The sequence below is a fragment of the Rattus rattus genome, chromosome 9 (assembly GCF_011064425.1).
Source record: "Rattus rattus isolate New Zealand chromosome 9, Rrattus_CSIRO_v1, whole genome shotgun sequence".
Classification (NCBI taxonomy): domain Eukaryota; kingdom Metazoa; phylum Chordata; class Mammalia; order Rodentia; family Muridae; genus Rattus; species Rattus rattus.
In genome coordinates this window covers 43,308,820-43,335,966 of record NC_046162.1, presented here as the reverse complement: position 1 = coordinate 43,335,966, position 27,147 = coordinate 43,308,820, and the positions used below count along the sequence as shown (strand labels likewise).

The window sequence follows — 27,147 nt, the reverse complement described above, 5'->3', positions numbered from 1 at the left end:
GCAAACACGATGGCTCTATTTCCAGGGGACCCATCAAGTCTCACTATTGAATCCTACTGTTTAAGGAGCATGACATAAAATCCTAGTGTGCTTTGAGAAAGTCTTAGTTTATGCAGAAGTGCCCCAAATTGTAAAATAGGCAATCATTCTAAGCCATCAAGGTCACAGAGACCAGCATCCAGGGGATCACTAAGTGAATGCCATTGTTATCAATAGATCAATTTACAAAGAATGGAAACTGCACTCTAATATCCTTCCCCAACCTGTGCCTCCTCGCCCTCCACCCATGCAGAGGGTATGTGGAGAGTGGACGCTGTGTGATGGTCTGGAGGTGGAGAAGGGCCGAGCAGTGAGACCAGGCTCTGTCTACAGGCTCATCTGTCTGTCCTTCAGCCTCCCACACCAGAAAGACACTTGGCCCTCTACAAAAGGGTCAGTGTGATCTAGGCAACAACTCTGCATTTCAGAACTGCCAAAGGCAAGCAAAGGAGATGAATCAATTACCTGGGCCTTGATCAAGAGGGGCTTCAACCGCTCCAGAACTGCCTCCTCCACCTTGTCAGCTAACTGGGTGGCAGAGACACTGTTTAGAAGTAAAATTGAAAATTCAAGTCTACAGCCAGTGTTCTACTCTGCATACTCACATGACCCCTCCAGGTAAGGGCAAACAGGGCAACAGACCCACAGTGCCCCCCCAACCTGCCATGGCCACACACACCTCCTGGGGTCTTGTGAAAGGTAGACTGGGATTCAGTTGCTCTAAGTGAGACCAAAATCCCCATTCCCTCTCTCCCCAACCCTCTCCATGCTTACTGATCAGTGAGTAGCTCTAGCTTCTTCTCTACCACTAGACCCGCCTGCCGCCATGCTGTCTGAGGACCCATCATGATGATAATACACTAAGCCTTTAAAACTGTAAGCAAGCCTCCAATTAAATGCTTTTTTTTTTTTTTTCCGGAGCTGGGGACCGAACCCAGGGTCTTGCGCTTCCTAGGCAAGCGCTCTACCACTGAGCTAAATCCCCAACCCCTTAAATGCTTTCTTTTATAAGAGTTGCATTGGCCATGGTGTCTCATCACAGCAATAGAACACTGACAAAGACAGAAACTAAAACATACAAGAACCATACAATCCGGCAAATTTACTCTGGGCACTTACTATAAAGACAAAAGACACATCACACAATACATGGGTGTTTATACAGTCCTTAGTCACAATAATGTCAAGCTAAAGACAACCACATAGTCCTCATTTGTTTACTAAGATGAGTGGTTAAACCATGAGATCCACCTCACAGCAGATGAATGGACAAATAATACGTGTAGTGACCAGAATGACTCTCTGTAGAGCTATATTAGGAAAAAGGCCAATTCTAGGGCAGCTGAGATGGCTCAGCAGCTAAAGGCATTTGTTGCCAAGCCTGATGACCAAAGTCTAATCTCCATAGTTGAAAAGAGACTGGCTCCTGCAAGCTGGCCTCTGGATTAGCTGCCACACTTACCGAGTCAAAAGGTAGCTGGGGCAGCAGAGAAGTATGTATGGCTATAAAAGGGCAACATGAGAGATGGTGGTGGTGATCGGTGGTGTTCCAGACTATTGCTAGCATTCCTTCTAGGCTCCGCCCAACAGTTACCTAGCAACAGGGGACTGTTTGGCCTTTCTTTGCCCTCTCTGACACTTTTCTCTTTCTGACCCTTTTCTCCCTCTCCCTGACCCTGCTCCATGTAGTCCCTCTTCTTTCTCTGTCTTCTCTTTGCCTCTCCTCCCTTGTCAACCCCCCCTCCCATTTCCCAAATTAACTTCATTCTATACTAGACCCATCGTCCATACCTTGCAGTGGGAGGAGGGATGCGTCAGCATGGGCCTGCTGAGGCACCCCCTCCCTCTGCACCATCCCTGGTTTTACAGAACAAATTTCACCGTCAGCTAGTCCCATGTACCCTCACTGTGTCACTTTCTACACTCTGGCTATAGTCAACCGTTTGTTAAGACATTATACTAGGTAGCTGAGAAATGAGTACCCAATTTTTTTCTGTACTATTACAACTCTGTGTGAATGTATAATTAAATACTAATAAACAGTTTAATTTAAAAAATTTTTTCACTAAAAATAATTTCTAAACTAGAATTCTATAATAAGACTAACAATGGGTATACAAAATTAGCAAATATAAGCACAGAACAAACATTTTTAGATTTGAAATCTCTGGAAAAAAGATTCCTGTCCCTCCCATTAATCATCATCATTATCATCATCATCATCATCATCATCATTTTATTATATTATTTTCTGACAAGGTCAAGCTACTGTAAAATGAGCTGGCCTCATGGCAATCCTCCTGCCTCAGCTTTAAGTGCTAGCATGACAGGTATATACCATCACGGCTGGTAGAACGGTTCCTGCAAGGGGTGAAGATCCATTCTGCCTTCAGGGAGATGAGACGGCTGTGGTGGTTTGAATGCAGAGCCGTCACAGGCTCACCAGTTTAGGTAGACCTGTTGTTTGGGAAGGATGGGGGTGTGGCCTTGGCAGAGGAGGTGTGTCACTGGGGGACACTGGGCTGTAAGGACTCAAAGACATTCCCATTGTGTCCTCTCCCTCACTCTGCCTCCTACTTGTGGAACAAAATAGGAGCTCTTAGCCATTTCTTCATGGTGCTGTCATGTCTAATTTTCTGTCACTGCAAGCTTTCTTTCATAAGCTGCCTTGGTCATGGTGTTATATTACTAGGAATAGTAATGGGAAACAACTAAGACTGAGATAGCCTGAGAACACACTCGCAGGGCATCCACAGAGTGCACTTCAGTAAGTGTGTCCCTTTAACACTCCGAGAAATAGGAAACCTGCCATAAGGGAGATAGGAACTCGAGATGTGCACACTGATACCAGACTCTACAAAGCCATCTGGGCCACGTGAGTAAGAAATGTGCCTATTATATCTACATGCATTTGCCCACAAGATGAGATGGAGAGTCACCAAAAAACAGGCTCTACACTTCAGTAATCGACCACTTCATCACTACATTCAAAACCCTATAGATAAAACAACAACCTAACACTAGATAACACTAACAATCAAATTGCCCCCACCTCATACACACATATACACAAACCCTACAGTCAGTCAGTGTGGATGAGAACTATCTGTAGTGTGAAATAAAGATATAAAATTGCAATTTTAAAAAAGAAGCTAAGTTAGACCATGCTTCATCAAAACAAGAAAACAAACAGAAAAAGGACATGACAGCATAGAAATCCATTGAGCAAAGCTAGCCTGGATGCTTGTCTTGTCTTCCCTGATGCTAAGGAGGTGGCCTGGCCATCTGGGACCTACCCCAACAGGCTGCCCAGTTGGAGCTGAGAAAGCAGAGCAGGGCCAGGCAGCCCCCCTCCTGATAAGGCGCCCAGTGCTCACTGGGCCTAGTTCACCCAGCCTGAAGGGGTGAGTCTGCTGTGACTCATCATGTCCTTGCTCTAGGACTCCTGGTGAGGAACTCTTGAGTACTCTGATGAAAGCTTAAAGTCAGGTTATGATCCACGTTCTAAAACTGGGTCTAGCTAACACCAGCAAAACTGACCGTCTCATACGCAGCTAAATTTGTACTTCTTTTTCAAAATTAAGGCTGTTGGCAGAAATGTATGCATCAGTAGAAGATCTGTAAACAAAGGTAATGAGAAGATGGAGTCAGGACCCAGGGCAGTTGGTACCTCTGGGAAAGGCGATTTAGCCTCTACAGCAGTGCCACTGGCTTGGGAGGCGATGCATAGGTGTTCATTTATAGTATCCTGAGTCACACATTTAGTGTTTTTCTATGTGTATGCCACATTTTTTTCTAGAAAAAGCATACATAAAGAATAAATGAGATACAAAAAGACAAGTAGATAGTTGTCAGAGACAGTAGTCAACCTTCTAATAGCTAGAGATGAAAGGCAGATTCCCTCCCGCAGCAGTGGCCATGCCAGCTCAGAGACATGGATACCCACGCTAGCCACTTACTTCCTGGAAACACTAGAAAAGTCTGGATGTATCAGCTATGTGTATGGGGTATCCTTCAAACCCTAAGATTCAGTGATTGCTTGAGTGAAATCTTAACCCCAGTCGCCTTTGCCCGACAGAAGGACCTACCCCTGTGAGTGGAGCTGAAAGCTGATATGAATGATGGTGAGATGGACAGGAGCTGCAGACAGTGCATGTTCATCTTACTACAGGGCAAATGGCCATCAGAGATAGACAAAAGCAACTTACTGTGGCAGTGGCATCATCCCCACTACATCTTAAGCAATATTTCTTTTTTTAATGAAGATGCTATGTTGATTAAAGAGAACCTCCAATTTTTTTAGATTTATTTATTTATTTCATGTATATGAGTACACTGTCGCTGTCTTCAGACACACCAGAAGAAGACATCGGATGCCCATTACAGATGGTTGTGAGCCACCATGTGGTTGCTGGGACTTGAACTCAAGACCTCTGAAAGAGCACTCAGTGCTCTTAACCACTGAACCATCTCTCCAGTCCTTAAGCATATTTCTTTATTGCTTGATTTCTTTATTGTGTGATTCAGGATATTATAAATGAACACCTGTGCATCTCCTCCCAAACCAGTGACACTGCTGTAGAAGCTAAATCGCCTTTCCCAGGGGTACCAACTGCCCTGGTTCCTGACTCCATCGTCTCACTACCTTTGTTTACAACATCTACTGATGTTTGGTAGTAGTGTTCTCAGGTTATGAATAGAGAAAAGCAGCCTCATCTGAAACCTTATCTGCATTCAGGCTAAGGTGAAACAAGAGTGTTCACATGCTCATCATTCAATTCACACACCATGCACTTCCACATGCTCTCTGCCCTCAGGAAGACTGGCATCCACCTAGTGCAATGCCTTGGGATGCAAGGCAGCAAACAAGAAACAAACACACAACACCCCCAGATCATACATGTTCTTGCAATTCTCCTTCACACTCCATACACACCTAGGAAGTCATGCCGTAGTGCACATGGAAACATGCAATCGCCCATTCATTTGATTACTCACTCTTAGAGTCCAAACTATATGGATCAACTAAATCCATAGAGGGACACACACCCTCCCCGGTAGCAGACATATACCTTAATTTTTGAAGTCTGGCCATCTCTTCAGCTTTTAGTTCATCCAACTCTTTGGTTCTTCTAGAAGTCTCAGCCTCAAGCCAATCAAGCCTAAAGGGCAGTAAAGTCACATCAACTCTCCTCAAAACCAAGTCAGGATATCCTTGGCTTCTATCTCTGCTCTGCTGAAGACTTCCTAGGTGGCTTCGAAGTCTTAAGGAGGCAGAAAGCCAGTAAGCACAGGAGTGTGACTGATGTCAACGACCATGACTCACTGCTCACCTAGGAACAAACACTTACCTCTGCTTTTGCTTTCTTTCCAATTCTTTGGCTTCCAAGTCTTCTAGTTCCTTCAGTCTTTTGGAAGACTCAGCATCTGGCCAAGAAAGCCTGACAGACAATACAAGCAGTAAAGGTAACCATGCCTCAAGGCCACCGGCTGTCATTACCACAGAAACAGAGCAGAAAAGTGAGTCCCTCCCCCCCATCCCAGCACCAATCCTGGCTCTATTAAAGGACTCAAAAGTAATAAATGTATCCTCTGTGTACCCATGAAAGCTCCCACATGTTCCTATAATGGATATTTATGCACAAAAGTACTTCAAGTTAGTACATGCACAAGAAGCTGCCACAAGAAAGGCACCCACCACTGATCTCAGGACATGTTACTTGCTTAGACAAAGAAACAGAGCCAAGTGTAGGTGTTAATAAAGCCAAATAAAAACAAAAGAGGGCATTAACTGTAAACAATTTTATTTTATGTGCCTGTCAAAGGGCTTTGATTCCTATGGCTGTGGCTATGTGAACATTACCTAATGGCCCACTCCTTCCTAAGGGCTGAAGATGGAGCTGCGCCATACTCCTGAGCTCCCCCAGCCCTAATACCCACTTTTATTTTTGCTTTCCCATAATGCTAGGGTAATTTCAGCCAAACAAATGCAGAGCAAGCTGTTTTCACTGCTGCTGTCCTTGGGAACGCTCTCATTATACTCCTCACATTTATTCCTGCCTGTGCAAGTCCAGGTTTAATGTCGACCTCCCTGTGCAGAGCTTCATTCTCTGCAGCAAGAGGAAACACTGTTCTGAACCTGCCCGGACCTCACGGTGTATACCACATTCTATCTTCAGTCACAGCTAATTACATGTATCTCCCACTGGCTGCAAATAAGAACTGGGATTATGGTCTTATTTGCTCTCTTTAAAAAGCACATAAAGCATGCAACTGTGCTATACACAAATTGGCAAATGGCATACACAGAGGGTTTTGAATGAATGAAATAAGACAGAACAGAAGTATGGCAGGCCTGTTGTAACATAGAGAGTGTAAAAGGGAAGTCCAGCAATATAACTTTAAATAACCATCTTTAGACACTGGGAAGACAAGAGGGCTCCGCTTCAGAGTCTGTATAACCAGAGCCTTAATTCTGAAAATGCTAATACAGACCTGGCTGCTTCCTGCTCGGCAGCACCTCCCAGCTGACTTTCCCTGTGGGTAGCCTCTTGCTGTAGGGACTGCGCCTTTGCAGCATCTCTGGGGTTGTACTTCCCCCTCAGCCAGGCAGCACTGCACGGAATGGAAAAGCACGCCTTTTGTAGTCATTCACCCACCCCCGGTGACTCATCCTAAAAGAACCATGTAATGCTGACCTACAGCTCAGAGCCTGGCGCCTGCATAGAAAAATGAACGTGAGGATCCTCCAGCTCTCCTGCCCAATGATGAAGGGAGAAGATCCCTTTGCTTTCAGAAGCAGTCACTATTTCAATTAAAATTAAAAACAAAAGTCACAGAATGAAGGACGTACTTCGACAAAACCTGCTTTAAATATATAAATATGAGTCACTAGTAATATCCCAGGTCACATTCCTCTAAATGTCTGTGTTAGGTCTCACACAGCACTCTGATCCAGGAAGTCTTATCTGCCCCACATCTCCACCCACCAGACATAGGTCTAGATCAGTAGTTCTCAACCTTTCTAATGTAGCAACCCTTTAATACAGCTCCTTGTGCTGCGGTGACCCCAATTATAAAGTTATTTCATTACTATTTCATAACTGTAATTTTTCTGTTATGAATCATAATGTAAATATCTGTTATGTAAGATATTGGATGTGTGATTCCTGAGTAAGGGTCATTTGACCCCAAAGGGGTCATGACCCACAGGTTGAGAAACTGTAGTCTGGCAGCTATTGTGCATGTGGTTAGCAGTACTCAGCTTGTGTCTCAGTATTGATATGCATAAAGCAAAGAAATCAGAACAAAGTCATGAACTAAAAAAAACAAAACAAAACAAAAACAAAAACAAAACATAGGAAAAAAACCCGCAGTCGGATCAGAAGACCCAGCTTTGGTCACACAAGCCTCTCTGAACAGTGCTTGTTCTCCGTCCCTCGAGGCTGAAGGATGACAGCACCACAGACTCGCACCATGCACACCTGCAGGGGCCTCCCTAGAACCAGGGCACTCAGCTGTCCACTCACGGCAGCAAGGCGGCCCTTCCAGCTAGTCAGCCCCTTCTTCTGTTCTCACTTGCTGTCTGTGTTTCCTCCTTTGCCTGCTGGACTTTCTAGTTCTTTCCTGGTGCTTTTAAAGACTCCCAAATCTTGGCAAACAAGCTCCCTTTTATCTTTAGCCACCCTGATTCAAACTGGTCCCTGCTCCCCTGAAGACACAACCTTCTCTCTAGCCCTGTGGGATAGACAGCAGCTCTACACTGTCCTTATGCTGTGAGTGTGGGTAATAAGGCAGGAATGTTAGCACTACAAAGATCGGCTCCTGCAGGTGGAGCAAAATCAGGCAAATATGGATGAGCTCAGAGTTCACCACTTTCTTGTCTTGGAATTAAAATTATTTAAAAATATTTATTCATTCAGCAAAGATTAAGTGAATGCCTATTATGTGTGGGCACTAGATATTAAGACATAAGAGAGATACAATGCCCAGCCTCGGGTAAGCACAATCTGTTTGCAGAGCAGACAACACAGTGTATAATCCTTTCTACACTGGCATATGTCCACTGGAAACTTCTAGACAAACTTCTGGACAAACACCTCATGTGTTACTCACCCAAATAAGAATTTCTGCCCGAGGGGGACAATGAAGCCTACTAGTTCATCTGCTCTAACATGAAGAAAATAAAGTCATATAAACCCAGGGTCCTTGAATGTTTGTATACCATTTAGGAGAGGCTGGTGGAGATGTGGGGTTTGGAGGTATCCAAGGAGCCCTATGGTCTTTCACAGGTTGTCGGTTCATTTTTAATCTAGATGACACTGTTGTCTGGTGCAATCTGCTTTTGCTGTGAGGTTGGTTTGGTCGATTTCTTTCAGATATGTGGAGTCCCTATAAGAAATAAACATGTATTACAAAGCCAGACAAGTACCAAAGACACTAGCTTCAACCTCTGACTCACTGCAGCTCCAAATGCCTCGTTGCTATTCATACATTCATTCCAAAAGCGACTGAAAACACTCTGAGGGAAATGTGAGAAGCACATCAATCACACTGAAGTAAACCTGGGCAAGGGTGGACCTGAAATCCTTGGCTTTTCCACATTCATATATAAAATATTTATTATCTTTTTCCTTAATTAAATCTTCCCTTCTAAAAGTCCATGTTTGTTTACAGGTAAATTAAAAAAATATTCTTGCCTAAAACACTTAACTTTTCTAATCACAATGCATCCCACAATTTCAAATACCCACTGTGCATGAGGCTGAGAAGAACAACCAAGTAGAATGCTTTCTTACAGGTTCAGTCCTGACTTCCCAATGATCCCATTACAAGTTTACTTGGGAAGGAATAAAGATGTGATCCCAATCCATGACCTGTCAGTTACTGGCTGTGCTGATTAGTGCTTTGTGGTCTTGACACAAACTAGAGTCCTCTGCAAAAAGAAACTTCAATGAGAAAGGAAGTAGCTACACAGACTGGCTTCTAGGCAAGTCTGGGGCATCTTCTTGGTTAGTGAGTGATGGGAAAGAAGCCAGCTCACTGTGAGCAGTGCCACTCCTAGGCAGGTGGTTCTAGTAGGGTGAGCAAGTCAGTAAGAAGGATTCTTCCATGGTCTCCTGCTTCAGTTCCTGCCTCGAACTCCTACCCTGGCTTCCCTTCATGACCAAAAATACTCTTTCTTCCAGTTTGGTGGGTTTTTCCCAGAATAATAGAAAGGAAAATAAGACACTAGTATAATGGAATTTCCTTTCCCAAGGCCATGTGGCAATGCCCAGTGCTACAGAAGCCTCCAGACAGCACTACTGAGAGGCAGTCACTGCAGTGAGTACACTTGGACCAAAGGTGCTCATCTCCCCATTCCCAATGTAGGACTATAAGGAAGTTTTACTGTTGTTATTTTAATTTTTTAATTATATGGGTATTTTGTCTGTACTACTTGTATGCCTGGTGCCCATGGAGGCTAGAAGAAGACACCAGATATCCTGAATTGGAGTTACAGATGGTTGTGAGCCACTATGTGAGTGCTAGGAATCAAACTCCAGGCCTCGGAAGAGCAGTCAGTGATAAACTACTGAGCAATCTCTTCAGCCTCATAAGGAAGTTTTAGATAGAAGCTTAAAATATAAGGTAGTTTCAGATCACAAGCTCTAACTACCCAGCTAGTTTCTAAAGCCATATTAAAAAGCACTCACCTAAAGTGGCCCTTCAGTATTCAGTGGCCATAATAGATCAGTATTTATCCTTAGTAGAAACATAATCTTTTAAAAAAAATTTTTATGTGTTTTAGCTGCATGAACGTCTATGCACCACATGTGCCTGTAGAGGCCAGAGTGGGCACTGGACCCCCTAGAACTGGAGATAGCCATGAGCTACCATGTGGATGCTGGGAGCCTAATCTCGATCTTCTAGAAGGGTACTAAGTACCCTTAAAACCACTGAGCCACCATCAGTCCCAGGAACAACATATCCCACTAACCACTCAGAACAGAACCTTAAATCCTCTCAACTCTTACCCTTTCCAATCCTGACTGTTAAGACAAACTTCCTAATTAAGATCATAGTATTAAGTGAGTTAGGATCTTACTGACCCAGGAAAGGACGTCCATGTGCCCAGAAACCAATGTGGTCCTACCCCTTACTAGCCTGTAAAACCTTGATCAGATGAATATAAACGGGCCACAAGATAGGAAGACTTCTTACCTGCTGTGATCTAGCTGACTCTGAAGTATCTTTCTTCCTAAGTGGCATATGCCCTGTCACGGTCTTCTTTCTTACGGCTTGTGGTTTTACTGGGGTTAATGTTTCATCCTTGAAGTCCAATATATGGGAAGCTTCTTGTGGAAGAATATCTGTGTCTAACAAATCCAGTTCACTCTCCAGCCTCTGAAGCTCATCAGGCTGACCAACATCTACACAAAGATTTCACAGGAGAAATTCCACTTAAGCCACACAGGGGAAATGACTTATAAGCACTTAAGATCTAAACTCCAGTCTGGCACTGTGAAAAGCATGGAGCTCTGTTGCCACACCCACGACCTCCTAAACAACACCCCCGCAGGTGTAATTACCAATGTCCAAGCACCATGCCCAACCCCCTCAATGTCAGGACCACATTTACTGACTTTCCAGTTCTTGTCTGTGGTCTTATTCTGTAATATCTTTGTTCCTACCCAGGTTGGCCTCTCTAGATTTCTTGGCTTTAAGATACTTCCCTCACTGGTGCCCTGCTGATCTTAGTCACAGGTCCACTGGGTTGCCAAACTGTCTGTGCTGGCTAGATATATGTCAACTTGACACAAACAAGAGTCATCTGAAATGAGAGAACCTCAATTGAAAAACAATGCCTCCATAAAATCCAGCTGTAGGGCATTTTCTTATTTAGCAATTAAGGGAGAAGCCCTAGCCCATTGTGGGCGGTGCCATCCCTGTGCTGGTGGTTCTAGGTTTTATAAGTAGGCTAAGCAAAAGCCAGTAAGCAGCACTCTTCCATGGCCTCTGTATCAGCTTCCCCCCTCCCCTGGCCCCTGCTTATTTAAATGATGAACTGTTATATGGAACAGTGAACAAAATAACTCTTCTTCCCCAAGTTGCTTGTCGTCATGGTATTTCATCACAGCAATAGTAATCCTCACTGATGGCTCAGTGGTCAAAGGCACTCTATGCTCTTGCACAGGACCTTGGATTGGTTCCCAGCCTCAAACAATGGCTCAAAACCATACATAATTTCAGTTCCAGGGCTTCTGATGCCTTCTTCTCAACTCTGTGGGAACTGCATGCACAGGAGCACGAGCATACATGTAGGCAGAACACTTGTCCACACGTGTGTGCACCACATATATCCCTAGTACTCATGGGTCTCCTGCAACTGGAGTCATAGATAGCTATGAGTTACCTCATGGGTACTGCAAACCAAACCCAGATCCTATAAAAGAGCAGCCAGTGCTCTTAACCAGTGAGCCATCTCCCCTCATATTAAAAATGTGTTTGTTTTTCTAGGCAGAGTTTCTCTGTGTGGCCCTGGCTATCCTGGAACTCAGAGATCCATTTGCCTCTGCCTCTGGAGTGCTGGGATTAAAGGTGTGTGCCACCATGCCCAGCTCTGAAAACTTGTGTCAGCATGTGGGAGGCTCTGGGTTCCAGTCCTAGAACCACAAAAGATCACAAGCATACAAATACACAAAAACAAAAGCTCTAAGAAAATGAAGAAGAAAGCTAATGAAAAACTCAAAACTCATAGGAATTTCAGAGAAAGCAGTGCAAAGCTTTTATTTTGTTTTTGCAGTGCTGGGACTATATTCCTGGCCATTGAAAGAACACGGAAGGGGTTGGGGATGAAAAACTCAAAACTCATAGGAATTTCAGAGAAAGCAGTGCAAAGCTTTTATTTTGTTTTTGCAGTGCTGGGACTATATTCCTGGCCATTGAAAGAACACGGAAGGGGTTGGGGATGAAAACTCAAAACTCATAGGAATTTCAGAAAAGCAGTGCAAAGCTTTTATTTTGTTTTTGCAGTGCTGGGACTATATTCCTGGCCATTGAAAGAACACGGAAGGGGTTGGGGATTTAGCTCAGTGGTAGAGCGCTTGCCTAGGAAGCGCAAGGCCCTGGTTCGGTCCCCAGCTCGAAAAGAAGAACCAAAAAAAAAAAAAAAAAAAAAAAAAAAGAAAAGGAAACTATGAATTCAAACTGTGATGGGGCTAACCATAAATTCCAAACAGAATGTCAATTGTATAGACCTTTTACAGACTGAACATTGTATCTATGTTAGTTCCCCACAAGTGATCTGCAATTTCAAATGCATATCAAATTAAAAGTGTGTATAGATTGATCTAGCTGGGTATCATGGCACACACCTTTATTTCCAGCACTCAGTCTGACAAACGCAGAAAGTCTCAGGTTAGTAAGGGTTCAACAAACAAACAAAAAAGCAAACAAACAAAACTTAAATAAATTAATCATAAAATTCTTATGAAGGGGCCAGACAGGTGGCTGAGAAGTTAAGAGCACTTGTTTTTTTTAGAAGACCCTGGTTAGTTTCCCAGCACCCACAAAATGGCTTACAGCAATCTATTAACTACAGTTTCAGGTAATCTAATGCCCTCTTCTGACCTCTGAGGGCACCACACATGCATGTGGTACACATATGCGCATGCAGGCAAAACACTCACACATAAAATAATAAATCTAATTTTAAAAATTCATATGAAGAGTAAAATATTAAAAATTAGTCCAACAAATTTGAGAAGCAACAACAATATGGGAAATAAAGTGGAGGCAGGTGTCTTTCTTGCCCAGAGACAGGAATCTTAGTAAGGCAGTGTGGACTGACTCAGGGACCAATGGCATAGGACGGGAGCCACAGACCAGCAGATATAGAATGAGGACTACTACTGTCCACACAGAGAAATCAAAGTGGAATCACATTGAACAGGGCTTAGCTCACAAACAGCATGAAGTCCTTCAGAGCTTTAAGAAGAAACAACAGGACAATACTATCATCTCATCAAGACAGGAAAGACTGTCTTAAGCTCAAATATGATGCAACTTACTAGAGTTTACACTAAACTATAGCTTTTGATTAAAAAAATCACCATAACAAATCAGCCAAATCTGGAAGGAGATACCTGAAATATGTACAAATCTATATAGGAAATAAGCGATTCAACAGAGAAATGAGTGAAGTATAGAAGCTACAAATTAGACTACTACAAGTATTCCATAAAAGCATGAAAAAAATGATAAAAACAGCCAGGTGGTGGCACACGCCTTTGATCCCAGCACTTGAGAAGCAGAGACAGGTGGATCTCTATGAGTTCAAGGTCAGCCTGGTCCACAGTCCACAGAATGAGTTGTAGGATAGCCAAGACTACATAGAAGAAACCCTGACTCGAAAAAAGAAAAGAAAAGAAAAAAAAAGATAGATGATAAACTTGAGGAAAACCACGCCATAACTCAGACTTATAACTATTAGAATGGGGAAATGTGAAGCATGACACAAACATAAACAAGGAAGGAGAAAACTCAGACACCAGTAGTGTGGGAGTGAAGCAGTGAATCCCCTGAAGAGTGGCTCCATCAATGCCCTCGAAGGCTGATTCTCAGTACAGCAGCCGAGTCACAGGCATGCTTGGCCCAGGGAACTTGTTCATGTAAACAGAGATGAGGGGTCGGCTTTGACGTCACTCTGTCACTGTTTATAAAAGCAGAACCAGCCAGCATAGTGGCACAGTAAAAGCTTTGTGTATCCTGATACTCAGGAGGTGCAAGAGAGGATTGCTCAATCCCAGGGGCTCTGGCCATTCGGCCAGCACAGTGAGACCTTGTACCACACACAGAGACTGATGACAGACGACTGGGGACAGCCCGTGTCCGTTAATGTGTAATCATTTATGGTTTACTTATAGAAAGGAGACCCACATGAGAGTTAAAAAGTTAGAATCCTCTGAACTGAGGGTGCAGATCAGAGACGCTCAGCATTTCTAGTGTGTGAGGCCCTGGGTTTGAACCCTAGCACTAGAAAAATTCAACTTCACCTATTAATATGAATAAGTCTTACTAATTTAAAAAATAATCATACTACAGGCTGATATATACTATATGTGGTCACATGTGTGGAGCAATGTGTTATAGACACACATGAGCAGCTCAGACATAAAACAGAACAGGCTCATAATGGAAACCTCTAGAAAGGAAGAAAATGGAATGGGGAGGAAGTATTCAAGGGACTTTAACAGTACTTGTCACATTTTTAAAAAAAAATTCCAGAGTAAAATGCTTTAAACTGCATGGTAGATACATGGTATTGATTATTTTCATCCCCTCCGTTCAGACTGAACCACACATGACTGGAAAAAGAGAATCACTGAAGGATTCCTAATGATGCTCTGCTGTACTCACAGATGGTGCGTAATCCAGTTGTCATCAGACAGACGTCACCCACAACTGACGGAAACAGATGCAGGGATTCACACTAGGCAGACAGAGCAGAAGAGGGGAAGGAGCCAGAGGGGTCAAGGACACCACACGAAAACTCACAGGCTCAACTAACCTGGGCTCATAGGGGCCCACAGAGACTGAACCGATAATCAGAGAGCCTGCATGGGACTGACCTAGGCCCTTTGCGTATGTCACAGTTCTGTAGCTTGGTCTTTTTTGGGGACCCCTAACAGTGGAAGCAGGGGCTGTCTCTGACTCTTTTGCCTGCTTTTGGGACCCTTTTCCTCATACTGGGGTGCCTCGCCAGCCTTAATTTAAGGGGAGATGGCTAGTCTTACTGCAATTTGATATGCAATGCTTAGGTGATACCCACGAGAGGCCTGCTCTCTCTGAAGGTAAATGGAGGAGGAGTAAATTTGGGTAGGGGGGCAGAGGGGAGGACTGGGAGGAGAGAGGAGAGGGATGGGACACTGCTGTTGAGATTAAAAAATATGTTTGTGTGTGTGTGTGTGTGTGTGTGTGTGTGTGTGTGTGTGTGTGTGTGTAAAGGAAAGAAGCTTTATTGAGATTCTTCCTTAGCAAAAGTAAGTCAGGACCCTGATTCTCCCATACCATTGTTCTCCTTAGATGTTCTCAAAGCTCAGTCAGTTTCACAGCAAGGATTTGAAAGCAGAACAGAAGAATGCCAGGACTAACTCCTGTTACTCAATCTATAGCTTAGTAACTCCCAAGGTTACATCTATTGAAGCAACGCTGGCTGCTAGGTCCTGACACCTTTTCAGTTGTGAATGGCATCAATCAGACAGCAAATGCAGTGCAAATCCACAGAAAGCTGAGTCTGAGGACACTGTTGCCAGCAGAGAGGCAGCCACAAGCCATCCTCACACAGTACACTAATGCAATCAGTAGTCATAGGCCTCTAAGAAATGCACTGGCCAACAATTACTCAAATCACAAGGAAACTCACCCAATTAGGCTAAATCATAAATCCCAAATGAGACAGAGACACTTTCCCTCCCTTGGGACTCCCCATAATATTTCCGAGGTACTGGGTAGGGAGCAGGAACTTCAGGAACTAGGAATGAAGAATTAGGAACAGGGAGAGTGCTATCTAAGACAGAAAAAGAAAAATGTGACCTGGACAATAATAAGAACAAGAAAAACAAAGCGAAAGATCACCACATTGCTCCCCAGACGCAAGTGCATGGCACGTGAGAACCAGCTACCTAGAGCCAAGTTTCACTTCAGAGTCATGGTGATAGTGTGCCTCATGTTTGGTACAATACGCTTTTTGCTTTTTAACAGAATTCACATCCATGTGCATCCGATCAAGCTGCCTCCCACAGCAGGTAGAACAGGATTACTAAAATTCCTCTAGTGAGGAAACAAATGAAGCATTTGTTCAAGGTCACAAGGAGGGCGAGTAAGAACCCAGGCTCCTGCACTCTGCCTCACAAGGAGCCCGAGTGAGAGTCAAGCCTCTACTTTTTGCACATGCCCCACCCTCGAGGAAGGGCAGCACATAGGTAGGGCTTGCATGATAACCAATCCTGCCCATGTGACAGAAGCTCCATGGTAACCTCTTAACTATGGGCTTCTGAGAGCTTTTGGGTTGCTGTTTACATGGACGTTCTTGGAGGTAGTGTGCCCCTTCCCACATTCCTGGCCTTAGATCCCGCCCGTCTGGCTATTCCCATGTGTCCCCTATGGTACCTCTGTATTGGGTATATGTACACTGGGTGAACTCCCACCGAGCCTAGATGTAGAATAGCAAGTGACAAGGTAAGGTCTGCAGCTGGTGTCTCAAGTGGGGCTGTCTTCTGGGACTGAGCCTTCTGTCTGTGGGCGAGACCCTACTCACCTGTCAGGACTGAGCGGAGCTATAGAACCCCTCTCCCCACCTCAGTGAACTACCCCTCCTGTCATCACTCAGGGCTCCACAGAGGCTACAGGTAAAACGCTAAGCTGTTCAGGGTCCACAGAAGAGCAGCAGATGGACAAATGCTCTAATAGATATGAGACACTCATGCAAGTTTCTGACCACAAGAGAGGAGAAATGACATAAAGAATGTTGACATAGTAAGTTGCAGTGAGAGGAAAGCCCTCAAAGATTGGCAACCGAAAAACACAAAATAAGGTCAGAGAAAATTCAACACATTGTTACTCTCAGTAAATCTAAGGTTAAATACAGACTCTGCAACAGGGTTCAAAAAAACCAACGATATCTGAGAAGAGTGGCACCTTCTATCCTAGCACTCAGGAAGCAAGGCAGGCATATCTGTGAGTTCTAGACCAGCCTGGTCTGTCCAGTGAGACTCTGTCTGGTAGGGGAGGGGAGTTAACTTCTGTCCTGCAGACAGCTCAGAAGTTAAGAACATGTGCCTACCTCAGCACCCAGGCCAGGCCATTCACAACTGCCTGTTCTGGGGAACCACTGCCCACTTCTGCTCTCTATGGACACTGCATATATATATTAAAAACAAAACTTAAAATATTAAGTACATACAGGAAGCCAGGTGAAAGGGAGGAGAACAAAAGGCCTTTCCGGGTGCAGTTGTGCTAGTCTAATGCAGGCAGTTCATAAAGTGCAAGACGTTCTCTTTTCTGGTATTTGCTCAGCAGTGGGTTGACACTTTGTACACTTCTCTATCTGTATCTTCTACCTCATTAAAAAAATGAATATTAGGCCAATAAGATGGCTGAGAGGATAAGAAGAGCGCACCATGCACTGACAACCTGAGTTCACTCCATGGAACCCTTGGTGAATGGGGAGAACTGATTCCTCAAGGTTGTCCTCTGACCTCTACACATATCCTATCACCCCCACCCTCTCCCTCTTCTCCAGTTATAATTATAAATAATGCAGAACTGTTTTTAGAAAATAAAATTAGTTTACTGGTTTTACCCATAATGTTTATAGATTATCTCATCTACTGGAAATTATCAAAAAGATCAAGCAACAAAACCCTTGATTACATCAAAGCTAAAACATCAGTTTATAACACACATCACTATTCATTAGGAATTTTAAATATTAAACATTTCAAATGTTGCAATTGGTTAACAGATGCATCCCTTAGTAGAATATAGTGGTTCATACCTATAAACCTAGCACCGGAAGTCTAAGACATGAGGTTTGCAAAGTTCTAGGTCAGCCTCAGTTTTATAGGCTGGCCTGGGCTACTAAGCAACATAGGCAGGATAGCTCTACTTCAGAGCTTGGGGGATGCCTTCCAGTTGGCTGTGTTGCTCAAAGGTACTGTGTTTGCCTGGATGTGCAAAGCTGGACCTCTAGCTCTAAGAAAGAAAGGTTCTCTGGTTTCAGAAATCTTCAACTGTGTAGGCCCAATGAAACAGTGTCATAATAAAAGACTTCAAGGCACTGCCAGATATGAGGCTAATGCACAAACCAAACAATTTCTGTTTAAGTACCAATAACCAGTTTCATAATTAATAAAAATTTCATTCACAACATCAATAAAATCTATGAGACAGAAAACTAGAAATTTACATAGCAAGAAACTTATAAAACTCTATGTTGAAAGCTCTGACACTGGACTGAGGTATAGAAAAGAAGCCTGGGGGCTGGAGAGATGGCTTAGTGGTTAAGAGCACTGACTGCTCTTCCAGAGGTTCTGAGTTCAAATCCCAGCAACCACATGGTGGCTCACAGCCATCTGTAATGAGATCTGATGCCCTCTTCTGGTGTGTCTGAAAACAGCTACAGTGTACTTATATATAAGAAAAGAAGCCTGGGTCTGCACTCATCAGGATGGCCATCTCCTCCCCGTGAGCTGGCGTAGGCGGCTGCCAGCATGCCCACACTCAACAGGCTCACTCCACATTCTTTCAGAGTGAGCAATGGCAAGTAAATCTTAAAAAATAACAAAGAAAAATTAGTTGTCTTGTCAAATAGTAAAATATGAGTTAGACTAATGGATTTGCCTACCTAATTAAGTTTCTATACCAGAAACACCATAAACAAATTCCAAAGATAAGTGACTACATGTAAGTCAAAAAGGAAAAAGAAAGAGTACTAACTACACTCCCCACAGCACTTTTATATTCCTAAGTAAAAAAGACATGGAACCCAACAAGGAGCGGGATAAAGGATACACAAGGGGAATCTGTGCAGAAGCAGTAAGTGCAGGTAAGGAAGCCATGAACAGACTCCGTAAGCAACAGTGAGATGCCATTTCCCACCGAGAGGCTGGAAACACTCAGATCTTATTACATAAAACACTGCTCATCAAAACAGAAGCATACACATACTTTTAAAGGGGTAAATTGGCAAAATCTGCTCAAATGTGCATACCCCACATCCTGACAATTCCATCCCCTAGGATGAGGATCCAGAAATGCACAAACGTCAAGTGCACATGTGTGCATCCACACACCAGGACAATGCAGTCTGCTTAGCACTATGATGGAGCGAGGAGGATTTGACTTGCTGATGGGCTTCTATAGATGCATGCTCCAGCCTCCAGTCCTAGGACAAATGCTAGTTGCTACTTCCCAATCCTAGGGGCAAGTAGCTCTCCTGGACAGGGCCACCAATCAGGACGTCCCAGTGTGATGCAGTAACTGTTGCAATTTCCCTGAGTAAAACACCACACAGTAACACTTTGAGACTCATACCTGCCAGAAGTCTCTTTGCCACAGAAGGTCGACTGGTTTCCTGTGGAAATGTCTCCTTTGTGACCAAGGGTCTCCTTTCACTCTTGGGCAGTACAGTTGGCCATCTCTCTAAGATCTTTTGGCTACCAATGGGAAATCTGCTCCGAATTTCTGTGAAACATTTCTTTGCCTTTTTAGGTGACAACTTCTTTTCCAGGAGAGACTCCAAAGCCTGTCACAAAGCAGTAATTATTCTCTTAGTTTATCCCACTAGAGTATGACTTTAGTCACTACACTGAAAAAATTACACTTTCCAAAAAGACACGTCATTAAATGGCTACCTCTAATGGTTAACATGATGTTCCCATTAGTTTAAAAATGATATTATTTACAACAGGGATTGATTAATAAAAGTAATTTCCACAAGTTCTTTTACATGTTTAGTTTGTTAAGATCATTTTTAAGAGGCACCTAACTTTAAAATTCAGAATCACTACTTTGGAAACTAAGCACAGTCTTCAGATTACAGCTGTATGTGCTCATGTTAATTCTCATTTCAACAAAACATCATGAACTCAAGTCGTGTTTTGTGTGGGTAAATACATTAGACTGAACATACATTTTCATAAGTTAATGGAACCTTGTGGGTCCAGTGGCTATTTGCCCACGGCAATAATGGCAGGAGGTCTATGTCTCCCCTCTGAGTCACACCCACTCACTCATTACTAGGCAGTACTGGTCAGTATGAATTAAAGACGACTGAGCAGTCAGAGAGGCTGAGTTCAGAGGAGTGTATGGAAACAAGATAGTAAGTTGGGAAAGGAATCACCGAGTGTTTAATCTCCTACATTACTGAATACATTCAAAACTAGGGGATATCTACATTATGCTTAAGATGCAATGTTAACGGTGCTCTTGCTCAGAATATGGGGTAACCTCTTGAGATCCTTTCTAGGATTCAGAAGATAGTTCTCCTAATTGAAATGATTTTGTCCAGTAATGTTTCTTACAGGTAAGTTGAAAGAGCATGTATGACATTATCTGACACACTGTCAAAGGTTCTGAGATCCGCACTTGACATACTCCTGAGAGTGAGCTCTGTCTACACGGATGTAACCAAAGCTAATAGACATTTGTTAAACAATAGGACTACAAAGCAGAGCAGGCTTTAAGAACAACTAGAGCTAGTTCCTAGTAGTCAGCTGTCTTTCTGTCTGGAATTCTCTCTACCATGGACCCCTCCTCCAGGGCCAACAGCTTATTAATACAGGATTATCTTTTCCTATTTATGGATGAAAGTGTATGAGAGAAGTAATACTGCCATGGGTGGCTAATTAGTTTCAGCTCTCAAGAGATCTCTCTGTCCTTGGCTTTAAAAACAGCAACAATGCAAATTAAATTAGCAGTAACAAATGTATTTCTAAGTCGGGGTACTGAGCAAGGATAAAAGGCTACATTGTATTGCAGTACTCTACAAACCCTGGAAGTTATAAAGCCAAAGCTCACTGTTAATGCTGTCTCTGTAACCAATGAGAGCTAAGGTCTTTGTCCATTCCTGATTAGAACAGCCACTCGTGAAATACCAGATGTTTCCAGTCATCCCAAGATCTGAGATTCTTGCTTGCATGGATCCCAAGTGTTTCTTTTCTAGAACCTATCTAGATCAAATACTGATAATTAAGCACTAATCTGAGAATTCCTTGCCATTTTCCTTTCTTTTCTGTAATAAAATCAGAGTGTAAAAACAATAAAAATGCAAACTTACATTCTCTGCCAAGCATCAAGTTACCAGGCAAGGCAGTAGTTTTGCCTTATCGTCTCCCTGACTAGAGAGAGTCTGAGTTATTTCCCTGCTTGGAAGCAACATCCTTTAAATAAAAACTGGAGTCCATTTCCTACCTCGATTTGCTGCAAGATGTCTATGACCACGTCTGGCACAGAAGGATCGACATCCAGCTTGGCAGAGCACAGTGACAGCTGACGAATAAGGCTGCCCAGTTCCCTGCACCGAGCAGGAACTGGGTGCTCCCCTCGGTCAGTAAACTGAGTGATAAACACTTGCAAGGCCCGGATGGCTGCTCGATGAGCGGCTGCCAGCCTAGACATTGCCCATGACTGGCAACAAACAAGAAGCAAGGGGTTACTTCAAGTTCTGACTTCCCAATACTACAGCAACCTTTAAGAATATCTGGAGTCTATCTGCCACACAAAGTGCTTCCTGTCGTCAAATCTTTTTCATAGAGAAGAAAATTACAAGACCTCAAGTTCTCTAGAAACAGATTCTTTTCTTTCCCATTGTCTGTATACCAGGAATGGCCATACAGTGACCTGTCTATATCAGGAGTGACCACATAGTGACCTGTTTCAGATCCTCCCTAACAGGTATACAGAAACAATGACTAAACAGTGTAAATGCACTCTATTAATAACCATTCATTAGAATCATAACATACCTTCTTAGTATGTTTAATTTTTCGTGGACTTAATTTATCCAATTCTTCCTGAATTTCTTTTACCTGTTTTGTGAAAAGGGGGAAACGAAACTTTTATGCCTGTCCATTGATCTTTCTTATAGAAAAACAGACCCCGGTTTAATCCAAACATAACCCTTACTAACTCAAGTCACTTAAAAATGAGAAAAAGCTTCTTCTCATTCAATCACCATACCTCCCTAACACCAACTGATTTCTGCTTCAAAATGGTTAATAGAGCTATCCCCAGGTCCCCAATGTAAGAACTGACCATGAAGACCAATAGAAGGACCAGCTTGTGTCTTATGAGCCACACTAAAGACTTGCATTCTACAAGGTATACTAACACATGTTTTTGATCCCAGCAACAGGGAGACATAGACAGCAGTTATCTGAATTCCAGGTTAGCCAGGGCTACATGGTAAGACCCTTTCACACCACACACACACACCTTTCTGTCAAAAGAATGTGAATTACTAGTCCATAAGTTTAGGAAATTAACCCTGAAAATTCATTAGCATTTATGCAGGACCCTTGTGTTCATCTTTCTGTGACAGAAGGAAAGCTGCAAGTCCCTAAGAAATCTACATGCAGGCCACTTGTTCCAACTCCCCTGGCTTTGCCATACCTGCTGCTGAAGAACATAGAGCATGCGGGCACTGCGCACGGCTTGCTCCTGTCTCCTGACGCGGATTCGATGCTCTTCATCGGGATCCAAAGCCTCTTCTAGTCTATCTGAAAGTATTTCCCCACATTAGGTTGAAAACAACACATAGGAACTTTAAATACTTAATAGAGTAGTAGCTGATGTGTCTTCCTAAGGAAACGAAGAGGCTGCCTTAGCAGACTTAAGAACCAAGGCTATGACTTACTGAGTGATCTGTGTACGGACTCAGGGACAGAAGGGACACAAAGATCCTATGCACCACAATTCACCAAAACAAACCCCTCTGGACAGCAAACTTCACTGTCTCAAAATCCTTTTATATTAAGCCAAAATCTACAATGCTTCCCCTATTTTTCAAAAAAAAAAAAAGAAAGAAAGAAAAGAAAAGAAAAAAAGAAAGAAGAAAAAAGATCTTTACTGGACTATTTTCCTGTTAAGTGAGATTATTTTTACTGAATTATTTATCCTGAATCCAAATGAGAAATTCTTTCTCTAGAACATTAAGATGAAGTGCTAAAGTTATTTGAATGTCTAAGTGTCAAGCTGCATGTCAAGAAACACACTCTTGTGCACACTGGCTCTCCATAGTTTTGTAAGGATCAACTCAGTCCATTTCTGGAATACTGGCCAGGGTAGAGCCAATCTATCCATTTCTTCTTAGACTACTGTTTCCAAATGTATTCACACATTCTTTTATAAAACTCTTAATAAACCAGTTGGATACAAGCAATACTTTGCTTGTGTAAATAGACATTCTGAGTTTGACTTTCTCATTAATTGTTACACATGAGAGAGGAGGATGAAGTGCAGCTCTACAGTACAGCACTTGTCAAGTATGCATGGGTTTAAGCCCCAGCACCAGACAGAAAATGAGTCAGACAAGAACAATAAGGCAACGAGGCTGCTAAGAAAGGCAAAACCTTGAAGCCAGAAGTTGCACGTACAGGTAAAAGTCATATATGGGAGTCTCTAGGCCAAATTGGTGCCACCTCTACTTGAGTTGCCTAGTGGAGAGAAAATCCAAGCTCGAATACCTGTAAGAACAGAAGCAGGAACTGGTTTTGGCAGGAGTGTTTAACTCTTCACCTGGAAGTGAGTCTAAGCACCAGCTGGGCTGGGAAGCACTGGCCTCTGAATGCAGAACTGAAACTGTATTCACGTCTTTTCAGTCATTTGTCCCTGTTAGAGCATTGTTATTACAGTCACTGGTGACCCACTGAAATACTTACCCAGGTCAGCCTTGCCTCCACAGAGCTTCTAAACCTCTAAAAGTCCTGGTCTTAGGCCAGATCACCAGAGCGAGAGCCCTGGGAGCTTTGTTCCCTGGAGCTTAGCTTCTACCTAAAGCATCTGGTGGGGTCATGCTACACACCAATACTAAGGGACAATGAGAAACAAACCACAGCACTTCTGGGATGTTCTGTGTAGATGTTCTGAATCACCCATGATGCTCAAGCATTACAGGACTGCTCACTGCTCATTAGGAAGACTGAAGGAGACATTTTCTGGCTTTGTATGGAAGCTGGTTCCTCAGAGCTGGGAGATGAACCTGTACCCATCCTTAGTGCATCTCTTTTTTCAGTCTTATCCAGCCGTATCCTCAGTGTGTCAACCAGCAGGTACATTAGAAGGCATTTACATTTTTCTCTAACATGGATATATGTTCATATTTGAATTAAATTTAAATGCAAAATATAATTTTAGATGGTGTGCCATCCTATCCCAATAGCACCTTTTGTTACACAACTTTTCATGCCCTACTATCTAAGAGCTGGGCTTGATGGTCCACTTGTTGGCTATAGTAACCCTACTCACCATTCCTGAATCTATTACTTCCCAAGAAAATGCTAAGACCCTAACATTACTAACTACTATAAAAAGGGTATATGATTATTATACTTCTTCCCTTCTACCCTGTGGTCATATATGACATGGGTTTACCTACAATACACATATTTTTTAAACAAATTAAAAACAATTTTGCCAGAAGCAAAATTGCATGTAGGTGTTAGATGTGTGGTCAGGCAATCTACATACAGGGGGTGGGCAGAGCAAACTCATCAAAGAAAGGAGACCTATGTCAGACTCCTAGTCCAGCTCTTTTGTAGTGGTTGCTAAGCTCTACTGAACCAGCTAGCTCACAGAAGGCAGCAGAACTCAGTTGGTGTGTGCACTGGGGAGGGGGCCCAAATGAATGAATGCATTTTAATTATCCCAGGCCATAGCACCTCAACAAATGAAGGACTGAGTTTTTCTCACCTTTTTTAGTTAGCCCTTCTATCTTATGAATACAACTGCTCAATTCCTTTTGGAGTCGCTGAACTTCTAGCAAGCCTTTCTGTTCCCACAGGTTTCTGTGCTCCTCTATCCTGGGTTGTGGCTGAGGTCCTGGATCGTGGGTAGGTGGTGAATTTGGCATAGGAAGATCAGCTCGTCCCCGATGAGATGTGTACACGTACACCTTGGCACCTGAGCTGGAAACGCTCACTTTGGACGGCTGGTGGCTGCAATGACAGACATCCTGACTCTTTGGGTCCTTCCTTTGCACCTTGGTGGGCATACATTTGTGAGAGCTTTGGGGCTGACTTCTGAGATGATCTTTCACATGTTCTTCAAATTGTCTTCGTTTTACATCTCTTTTGGCTAGGTGGACAGCATAGCTAAGCCTCTCTTCTGATATAACAGAAAACGAGACAGAACTGCTTAATTCATTTCCAGCTCCAAAATCCAAGTCTTTACCATGATGTAATTCATTGTATGAGTGTTTCAGTTTTTCGATTTTAATTCCATGTGGGCAAGAGTACCGGACTGCCAGGTTGCTGGGATCTGTAGGAACATTCCTATTAAACTGCAGCTGGTTCTTTAAGAAATAAAGAAAAGTGAGCTCACATTAGAAAAATAACATAGTGCATAGCACGCGCGTGCGTGCGCACGCACACACACACACACACACACACACTCCAGTGACCAATATTTTACCCAGAAGATTATTTGTATAAAGAGATATTTTTCTGGTATATCCATAGAACTACAAGTATACACGACATACAAGGTTCCCTCCTAAACCATCTAGTCCTGCAGTAACAGCTTCCACCTGATAACAGAATACTGCGTCTTCCTCTAAAGGCTATTTATAAAGCTTCACGCAACAACCAGCAAGTTCTTCAATTCCCAATTCCAGATCTGCCCTGGGCCAGAATGTCAGGGTCGAGAAGAACACACAAACCCTGGATTAGAGCCCCACAGGCATACACAACACAGGAGAGCTTCGCCTGTAGATGATTTCCCCAGGTCTTCCCAGGGTTGTCACCTGGTCATTAGACAGTTCTCTTACCCTGTGCCCACATGAGCACTTTGCTCGAAACAGTCCACTCACCCAGGCTTGCACAGACGTAAGTGCTTACCAGAGGTCATCATAGCAGATAGCCTTATGATGCTATACACTTAGACATAAGCATGCGTCTACATTCCTCGTGGATTTTAAGACTACTTTCACTGATGCATTTTCTAATCTTCAAAAATCAGCCGTTCAGGCTGAGCTCCAATTGTATTGGACAGATAGGATTATTCTCATTTTTCCACTAACAGGTACATTGTTAGTACAGGTGTGTATTTAGGATTTTGTTTTGTTTTTCTGCTTTTACATTATTTTCTTAGGTTAAGTAATATGCTCTAGGAGTATCAAGTAAAGAGAAAAATAATTTTATAACTTTATAACTTAAAAGAGCCCACCTACTAGGGAAATAAAAGAGTCCACATCATGGAATTCAGTGGACCCAATTTCAGGACCTTCACTGGGAGATCTCCCTAACACTCACAATACTGTGTTCAAATAATCACATGTATATGCTAAAACCTGAGGAACTTTTTGGGAGGAGGTGGGTAATGCAGGAGTAGGGAAAACTCCACTAAGCAGAAAACCCCTGAGAAGCACCTGAAAGCCCACAACTAAACGGCAGAACAAACAGCAACTGCATCTGTCCCTTACTTGGGGAAAGCCTTTTCTCTAAGCATAATTCAGCAGCCCAAGATTGCTATGCACACGGGGGCAGGCAAACCAATGAATTCCTCTTTAGTGTGAGCACAGGAAAGTCTCTTTAAACTATGGTTCAAATTCATGCTTAATAAAAGGATCTCTGATGTGAGGGAAAGTGAAATGATACATGAGCAGTAAATTTGACTACATTAAAAGAAATTTCTTAGCTGGGCAGTGGTACCACGCACCCTTAATCTTAGCACTGGGGAGGCAGAGCAGGCAGATCTCTGAGTTTAAGGCCCTCCTGGTCTACAGAACAAGTTCCAAGACAGGCAGGACTACACAGAGAAACCCTGTCTTGAAAATTGAATGAATGAATGAATGAATGAATGAATGAATGAATGAAATTTCTTTGAAAATTTTCTCCCTGATTAAGAACCAACAAATACACACACACACACACACACACACACACACACACACACACACACACACACACAGTGTCACAGACACACTGAATAAGTCAGGCAGTGGTGGCACACACCTTTAGTCCCAGGCAGGTGATTCTCTGAGTTCAAGGCCAGCCTGGTCTACAGAGTGAGTTCCAGGACAGCCAGGGCTACGCAGAGAAACCCTGTCTTGGAAAAACAAAAAGAAAAAAAAAGAAAAACCACTACTAAAACAAAAACAAAACCCCTAAACCAAAAAACAAACAAAAAGTCCCAATAAGCAAAGACTAGAAGATAGTATTATTTGCATGTGTGTGTGTGTGCATGTGTGTGTGTGTGTGTGTATGTGTGTGTGTGTGTGTGTGTGTGTGTGTGCGCGCACATGTGTGTCTGTGTGTGTGTACAGGCTCACAACCACCTGTAACACCAGTTCCAGGGGATTCTAAGCTCTCACCTTAAAACACACCTACACTCATGTGCACACATCCA

The 27,147-nt window shown here is 43.1% G+C and overlaps 1 protein-coding gene across 1 annotated transcript in view; it reads right to left on the bottom strand.

The window, feature by feature from the left end:
* The window catches only part of Kiaa0753 (KIAA0753 ortholog), a 43,241-nt gene that overhangs the window by 14,494 nt on the left and 1,600 nt on the right, over positions 1–27,147 (bottom strand). Inside the window, exons 2-12 of the mRNA XM_032914125.1 lie at positions 24,493–25,093; positions 22,195–22,301; positions 21,549–21,611; positions 20,995–21,210; positions 19,117–19,327; positions 10,243–10,451; positions 8,264–8,430; positions 6,535–6,654; positions 5,391–5,480; positions 5,112–5,201; positions 505–583 (exon numbers count right to left, since the gene is read on the bottom strand). Coding sequence (XP_032770016.1) covers positions 505–583; positions 5,112–5,201; positions 5,391–5,480; positions 6,535–6,654; positions 8,264–8,430; positions 10,243–10,451; positions 19,117–19,327; positions 20,995–21,210; positions 21,549–21,611; positions 22,195–22,301; positions 24,493–25,093 — 1,953 coding nt within the window. The remainder of the gene's footprint in view (positions 1–504; positions 584–5,111; positions 5,202–5,390; positions 5,481–6,534; positions 6,655–8,263; positions 8,431–10,242; positions 10,452–19,116; positions 19,328–20,994; positions 21,211–21,548; positions 21,612–22,194; positions 22,302–24,492; positions 25,094–27,147) is intronic.